An 8522-nucleotide genomic window follows, 5' to 3' on the forward strand; every position below is an offset into this window, starting at 1 on the left:
AGGAGCACGACTCCTCGAATTCCAAAAATAATGAACATTGTCTCAGTTTTAAATATTTCCTATACGTTAGGTAAAAGGATGTAACTTTTAAAACAATATACATTTAATTTATTTGGGCATAGTGTAAAAATGGATAAATATATTTTAACATGATACATGACATGGTGATTAGCAAAATAAAGTAAAATAGTAGTGGGTAAAAAAATGAAATGATAATATTAGAATAATAAAGAAAGAAAGAAAGAAAATGAAAAGGTAAAATAAAAAATGCTATGCTAGGGAATAATAATAATGCAACTATAATGATAAAAAAATCAATTTATAGCAATAATAGCGATAATCATGTCATGATTACTATCATAATAATTATAATAATAAGGATAATAAGGATAAAATAAAAATGCATTATAAAAAGGAAATATAAATATCATAAATTTTAAGTGTTAAAATAAAAGATATAGTAAATAAAGAGGCCAAATTAACTAAATGAGGGATTAAATTGAAATTTAAACAAAAATTAAAGCATGAATTGCAAAATAAATAAAGAAAAGGGAAACAAAGGACTAAATTAGAAATATAACAAGATCTATGCCTAAATTATAGGAAAACAAGATATAAAGATTAAATTAAAATGCAATACAAAAGTTTAGGGACTTCGAGGACAACTAACCCAACACAGTATATGCGTCACTCCCGAAAGGGTTAGCAATTTGAAGACCAAACTGATATTGAATCAAAATGAAATGGTATAATTTCTAAAAGAAAAAAAACGAAATTATGACTTGATTGAAAATGGCTTAAAGGTGGAAGGACTAGGGCCATAAATAGACCCTTCCCACGAAAACAGGCGGATCCCAAGGGATCCAGATCGAGTTGACAGGTCAAGCTTGAAACGGCGCTGTTTTGGGACTTCTAAAACCTGGCCAAAACGACGTCGTTGGGTGATGCCAATATATGCCAAAAAAAATTAGGCTTCCTTTTTTAAAAACTCAGGCTTCCTTTTTTTTCTCTGAAGCTGCTTCCTATCCGACCCTGGGGCTGTCGTCGTTTTGTCGTGGTCACCGGTCATCGATGACGGCAACCGTCACCTTCAATGGCCGAAGTTACAAAAACATTACTTTTTAGTCCTTTTTTAACCCCTTAGGACCCAGATCTAAAGGTGACGCCTTCTAAACTAAAAAAATGACTTTCAGCCCTTCCGTTTTTGAAGGCATACCCCCCACGCCCTCTTTGTAACAGCCAGATTTTGGGCCTAGTCGAAACAGTGGTTTCGGGACCACAAATCCAACGAGGAAAAAATTTCATTTGAAAATTTCAAATTTTGGGCACTTAATTTAGTCAAAAGGACTAATTTGTAAAAAGTGCAAAACTTGAGTTCTAGAAGCTAGAGGTGTCTAATTGTTATGAAATTTTAAATTGGAGGCCCTTAAATGGTAATTAGACCATTGGTTAATTTGTTGGACAAAAATGGACATGAGATAAGTGAAATAAGATATTTTTAAGTTAGGGGCATTTTGGTAAATTGGTTATTAAATGGACTAAAAGACAAAATAAAAGTCAAATTTCTTGTCCATCTTCTCCAAATGGCTGAATATGTCATGGAAGCCCTGGCTAGGGTTTTGTTCAAGCTTCCAAGCTTCATAGTAAGTCTGTCTTTACCCCGTTTTTAATGTTATTTTTATATTTGAGATCCTTGTAACTTGGTTTAGCTATTTTTACCATTATTTTGAACTAGGGTTTGTGTTTAAATATTTACACATGAATGATATGCATGTATTTTTATGTTTTATGGAAGAATATGAATGTTTGGAGTGTGATGAACGTCTTTTACTAAGTGATTTTCGATGAAAATGCCTAAAAAGGATTAATTTGTAAAAGTTATAAAATATGTCACAAGTGTGCGAATAAGTGAGAATTGTGGACTGCTATAGTTATGAAAATGGTTCGGCTAGGCCTAAAATGCAAGGAAATTGAATAAAAATTATTTTACGAGCCTAGGGGAAAAATCGTAATTTTGTGAAACTTTAGGGCAAAAAACTGTAATTTTGCCAAAGTGTGATTTTGGACTAGATTGAAGAATGTGAGTGTTTATAAGTTTAATGTGTGATTATAAATCAAGAAAGACGAGAAATTGACTTTGATCAGTGAAAAAGAAAAGTGAGAAATTTCCTGGTTGAACCTCCGGAATAGAAAAGATACGAATGAAGTGACAGTGATGATCACATGTGTGGCACGGACCATGTGCAAGCCACTATGTGAAAGTGATAGTAATGGTCACATGTGTAGTACTATGTGCAGGTTACTACGTGTAGCGAGTATCATTGATTATAAAGGTGGTTGCTATGTGCTGATTCCACCGGGTACCATTGATTATAAGGGTGGTGTTGTGTGCTGATCCACCGTGTATCTGTTATTATTCCAAAGTGTTCATTGGGAAATTGACTAAGTGAAATTATGTGATGAATGAGTAAGTGTAATTGAATGCGACTATGTGATGAATGAGTGCAGGTATAAGTGAGAAAATTTATGAACAATGTGCTTGATATTTGATCAAACCATTTGTAAGATGAAATGGAGTAAGTGAAATTATGAAAGAGTAAATTTAGCAACAAAACAGTTTTGGACAGCAGTAGTTGTGTGACTTTGAAAAATCACCAAAAATGGTGGCAATCGAAATAGAGAGTGAATAAGATATGAAATTAAAGCTGAATGAGTCTATTTTCTCATAAAAGAGACAGAGAAAGCAAACTAGTTTTATATTATGAGATATTTGAATTTTAGTGAGACAGAGCTAGAATGATTTCAGAATCCCCTGTTCTGAATTTGGAAAATTGTTAAAAAATGTACAAAAATAATTATTGACTAAAATTTATATTTTTATAATTTTGAATGAGTCTATTTTCAAAAGAAACAAACGAGAACATTATCCGAATTCTGTACAATGAGATAATTATTTTTTAGTGAAGAGGGGTTAGAACTGTCGAGCAGTGAAATAGGGAAAACTTTAAAGAATAAACTGTACTTATTTGCTAAGCCAAAAATTCTAAAAATTTTATGGTAAGAAGATATATGAGTCTAGTTTCAGGGAAAATTAACGGATCTTAATTTGGAGCTCTGTAGCTCGAGATATAAATAAATTAGTGACTCTGACTCAGATAGTCAACTTGAATTTACATACAGGAAAATAGTGAAAGTATGGATAATGTTGTTTAAGTGTGTTATACACATTAAGGATGAGGAATGGAGAGGAGGTGGAGGAAAATTGGGAAATATATGAATGATTTGTGTATAATTGGTAATATGCTCAATTATAATTGATAAACGATGAAATAGATATGATGCATATATTAGTGCATTATTGGTCATAGTTTAATCTCATGTGGGAAAATAAAGTTTGTATGTGTGTATGGTATATTTGGTATATGATTTGGCATGAAGTAATGTCATGAATGAGTATTGAGTTAACACATGTTGGTAAGTTTGATACATGGATAACTATTGTGCTCATCCATGCTTATAATGCTTATGCTATATGTTTATGTCTCGTGTGATATACATAGGAAACACGTGTAGAAAGGTAATGAAATAATAAGTTCATACTTGAAGTGTAAAATGATGAAAAAGGGAATGATGAGTTGAATTGATGTTGTTATTTAAGCTAAAGTGATATTTTCATTGCAAAATTGAGAATTTCATAAAGGTGTTAATGAATGGTATAATCGATAAACATTGAGTTAAATGGTAGATACGTATTAGTATTGATATTAATGATATTAAATTGTACGTAAATGAAAAGGAAATGAAGCATTGAATTGCATAAGTATGTATCGGGTCTCATAGGTCCTATTTATTATGAATATAATATTTTGAGGATATATTGTGGAGAATTATAAAAGCATGTTAATAATTTGAAATTTTTAATTTAGATGAAATTTTATAACTCGGTTCAATACGTTTACAAGTGTATGTGTTCTGGTAATGCCTCGTACCCTATTCCGGTATCGAATACGGGTAAGGGGTGTTACACTCTTTTTCGACGAAGCCCAGGCATGTTTGAAGGAACTCAATGGCCTTTCGCGTTGAAAAGGGGTTGTTCTTCCTCGGGGACGATGGCCTTGCCCACCCACGGCGGCGATGCAACGAATTAGGTAAAAAAATTAAACTTTCTGTTTTCGTTATATTTCTTTTATAATCTTTTTGAGAAAAGAAGATAAATAACAAGCAAATGGACTACCTTTTTGTTGAATTTGTTTTTCTTTTTTTTTTATGTTTTCGATTGCTTTTTTTTTTGTAAAAGAAAAATACATGTTGTTATGGCTTTTATAGCCGAATATATTACAGGATATTCATTTCTATTTTCTTTTTTGTTGTTTCTGTTGTTTTCTTTCTATCCTCTGCTTTTGTTTTCTTTCTCCTTTGTAGGTATTCATGGCAAGGTCAACGGCACTGGGGAGCCGTGCCTTTCCATTTCGATGAAAGGGGACAGGTAGGCCTCAGGCGACACACTCGCTGACGTGGAGCGGCGTCGAAGACTCAAAGGGCTGACTAGGGTTTCTGATTTGTTAAAGTTTCGGGCTTAGGCTTCAGACTTGGACTTTTTTATTTATTTTATTGTTTTATTTATTGGGCCGGACGGATTTGGGCCCTTACAGCTGCCCCTCTTTGTTCGTTGTCGTGTAACAGGAAGGGAGCAAAGACCTTAAAAGAGGACCAATTCTGTCCGGTCCCATTGAATCTCGACTTCTCTAATGCTTTTCTTTTTCAAGTAACCCACTCTTTTAGCTCCCTGGTTACTCTACTTTACTGTGTCTGCTTCGCTACAGCTTTAGGAAGGCATGATTTAATACCATTTTATTGTGTCCGATAGTTCAGGCGGTTTGGCAACAAACGAATGGCTTGCATATGGGAGCATTTGTGCACAGGGATGGATCTAGGGAGGGAAAGCAGGGCGGTAGTCCCCCTTAGAATTTTCAAAATTTTGAATTTTATATATAAATTATCATGTATTTTAAATTTGGTATCTACATAGTACAACAATCGCCTGCCTTGACCAAATTGTATTTCATATTATTTGTCCCTTGAGTCATAATATTATACTTTATATTAACAAAATATTTTTTCAATTTTTAATTATATAACTTTAATAATAATCAAATATTAAAATACTAAACTTAGAGGCCTAATATGAACTTTAAAACTAAATTCTAGAATTAATTAATTTGGTTCATATCCATACATATTAGTTATTCTTTTTTACATATTGGAAAGAAATATTTAATTTTATAAAGTGTGATTTTTTTTTCTTTTAATTTTTTACAATTAAATCATTTATGCTTTTAAAAAACATTAAATTAATTTGTTTGATAAGAAAAAAAGAGTATCCGAGATGAAAAAGATTATTCGGATCCTCTTAGATAAAATCCTAGATCCGTCCCTCTCTTTAAAACAAGTCATCTCTTCTTTGATTAATTTGAATGATACGTCTATTGCTCGTCATCTTTCTATTTTTTGGTGTATTTGGCTGCACCGTAATTTGTTTATATGGAAGTGCGATTCCTCTTCTGCTAATTGCATTATTCAGGTTGTGGGTCAATAGTGGGAGGAGGCGCAGACTGTTTTTGAACGTTCTCAATCGGCTATGACTTCGGCTACCGCGGTTGTAGCTGGTTGGACTTGATAGGAGGTGGGTATGTTGATGCAGCCTCATTCCCCGTAGAGGTTTACTGGACTTTTGCAGCAGTGGCGAGGGATCACGATGGTCGACTGATACGTGGCTTGTCGGGTTATGTAGCAGTTGTTTGGGACCCTCGTTTGGCCAAAATTCATGCTATTTGAGAGGCATTACAATGGTTCTGTGGGCTGAATTTGGATGCTGTGCTCATGGAGTTGGATTGCATGCTTGCGGTAAATGCTCTAAGGGAGAAGCCAAGTGATATGTCCGAGTTTGCTAGTCCAAGGATGACTTGATTGTACGCACCTTTTCACGAGTTTGTGGAAGTATTAGATAGTTTTATCTATTATTAATGATGCTCATGTTGCTTCTTCAAGTGGGGTGAAACATTTAGGACTGGGTATGTGGAGTAAGTCCGTTAGTTTGGGTGTAGTATGATCCCCTATTTCTTGTTTTAATCAGGATTTCTTTTAATAAAATAAGAGTTTTAAGTAAAACAAATGAATTAGTTTATTTAAATATAAATGGTAATGGATCAGCTTCCCTCGAGCTTGGGAATCTAATCATACAAATCGTTGGAAGAAAAAAATCTTGGAGATTCGTTCAAACGCTAATTAGAGTCTGGGGCGTTTTTAATGGTTTATAGCTTGAAAAGAAGGTTGTTAGCATCGACAGATTCTTACATTGATATAAAGGTAATAAAGTGGGTGGAATTAATTTGATCAATGCTAAAATCATCTCTCTTTTTTCATGACTTTATTAATAAAAAAATTGAATAAATTATGAATATACAGTAAGATACTCATAATGACTCAATTCTTATTACACGAGAACAAGTCAGAACAAATATGTCACACGGCTTCGCTTCCAAGTTCATCCTTAAGCTCATAATAACCCATGTCTGTAAGAACTTTTTTACAACCTGGAAGAGCTTCTTTCTTTTTAAACCCAAGATTGTTGGCAAAGCGAATTGGGCCGGTAACACCATCCAATGCGGTGAGTTCCACCCTGGCTTTCCTCCACGCTTCTGTGGGATCATTACAATCCGCTCGGGGACTCTTCATCAAGTTGACATCACAGTCTGAGTCTTCATAATCTCCTGTCACTTCAATTTTGTAGCTTCCCGCAGCATCAGTTGTTATTTCTGGGCTTTGAAAAGTAATTTTTTCACTGGTTCGATTCCTACATTCCAATTTTACTGTTGCACCTGCCATTTATAAATATTTAAAACTTTTGGTCAACCTTATTTGAACTTTTATAATAATAATAATAATAAAAAGAGGTTAACTAGATTATATACCAGAAATAGGTTCGCTTATGCTAGTCTGAAATTCAACACGACAAGTATCACAATAAACAAGACCCACGACGGTGAACTTGTTTTGATCGGATGCTGCTCCATAAGCCAAATTGAGTGAAGACAAAATGCAAAGAGCCAAAGAAACAAGGATGATCAGAGAAGCTTTTGTCATTTCTTTCTTTTTATGTTTTTTCTTTTTCTTTCTTCAATTATCAAAGCTTGCTAAAAAGGACAATTTTATAAAGATGTATTTACTTATTTTGGGCTAGGGTTGTTATTCAACATTTCTATTATTAGGGATTTGGTTTGTTGAAGCTAGGAGAGCTGCTTTCTCCTCCTTAATTGTTTCAAGTATAAAACAATTTTTCTTAAAAAAAATTATAAAATAATAACAAATTTTCATTTTAAATTTAATCATTCCCATTTTTTTAATTAAGAGATATTAATATAACTAATAAAATCACAAGTGAAGCCTAATTTATAAAATAAAAAAAATTAATTAGAATTCCAAAAAAAATGTCATTGTCACAACTTACAATCCGTTCATAAATTGCAGTTAACAAAGGTAAATAATAAATAATAAATGAAAGCTTAAATTCTACTATTAGTTCTTCTGTTTTTATTTGGTCAATTTTAGTTTTTGTATTTTTCAAATTTTGAAATTTTAGCCTTGACCCTAAACGTAGTAGTTAAATTTGTTTATTTAAATTCAATTATTAGTCTTGTACTATGCATACAGCTATAGATTTAATCCATATTCCTCAATTGGATCATTCTAAATCTCTATACTTTTCAAATTTTAAAACTTCATATTTGACACAAATGGCAGTCGCTAATCCATTAACTGAATATTTAGTGAGTAATATGTGGAAATAATAACCAGACTTGACATTACACATATGATAATATGTTTGGTGCATCAAATTTTGGAAACTACAAAACTTAATGAATTTAATAATTATTGCTTGAAGAAGACTAAAATTTTAAATTTAGAAAAGTACATGACTAAACATGACCAAATAAAAATATAGAGATTAAATCCACAACTATTGCAAAGTACAAGGACTCGTAGTAGAATTTAACATAATCAAATTCACAACGGTTGTGATTTATTGAAATTATAGGCTTAGAAAAGTAAATTTGCCCCGACCTAAATGAATTCTCACAAACTCTTAGAGATATTACATAAATGAGTGAACGGTTTCCACTTCTTTCAAGGTTCAATTATCCAATTTTTTTTTAACTTTTGAATTTAGTTTAAGATAAAATTACCTTTTTCTCCCATTCGATGGTTTGGATCTGGCTTACTTCGAACTCAGATTTTCTCAAGCTCAACCTTTTTCGGGCTTATTGCAGCTCGAACTCGAATTTTCTCGAGTTTGAGCTTTTTCGAGCTTGGATCTATTACAGACTCAAATTTTCTCGAACTCAACCTTTTTGGACTCAAATTTTTTGAGCTAAGTTTTTTCAAATTCTGGCTTTTTTGAGCTAGTTATAATTATAAACATATATTTTAATATACTAAATTAAACATAATTATGATATTATATC

General features: G+C 32.5%; 1 protein-coding gene across 1 annotated transcript; it reads right to left on the reverse strand.

Annotated features, from left to right (window-relative positions):
• Nucleotides 1–6388: 6388 nt before the first annotated feature.
• Nucleotides 6389–7179, reverse strand: LOC107942900 (anther-specific protein LAT52). Its single transcript, XM_016876631.2, has 2 exons — nucleotides 6972–7179; nucleotides 6389–6878 (listed from the first exon to the last, which is right to left on the reverse strand). Exons 1-2 carry the CDS (start codon nucleotides 7141–7143, stop codon nucleotides 6523–6525), a joined length of 528 nt encoding a protein of 175 aa, XP_016732120.2. The 5' UTR covers nucleotides 7144–7179; the 3' UTR covers nucleotides 6389–6522.
• Nucleotides 7180–8522: the final 1343 nt, after the last annotated feature.

Source organism: Gossypium hirsutum, chromosome D05, assembly GCF_007990345.1.
Source record: "Gossypium hirsutum isolate 1008001.06 chromosome D05, Gossypium_hirsutum_v2.1, whole genome shotgun sequence".
NCBI lineage: Eukaryota > Viridiplantae > Streptophyta > Magnoliopsida > Malvales > Malvaceae > Gossypium > Gossypium hirsutum.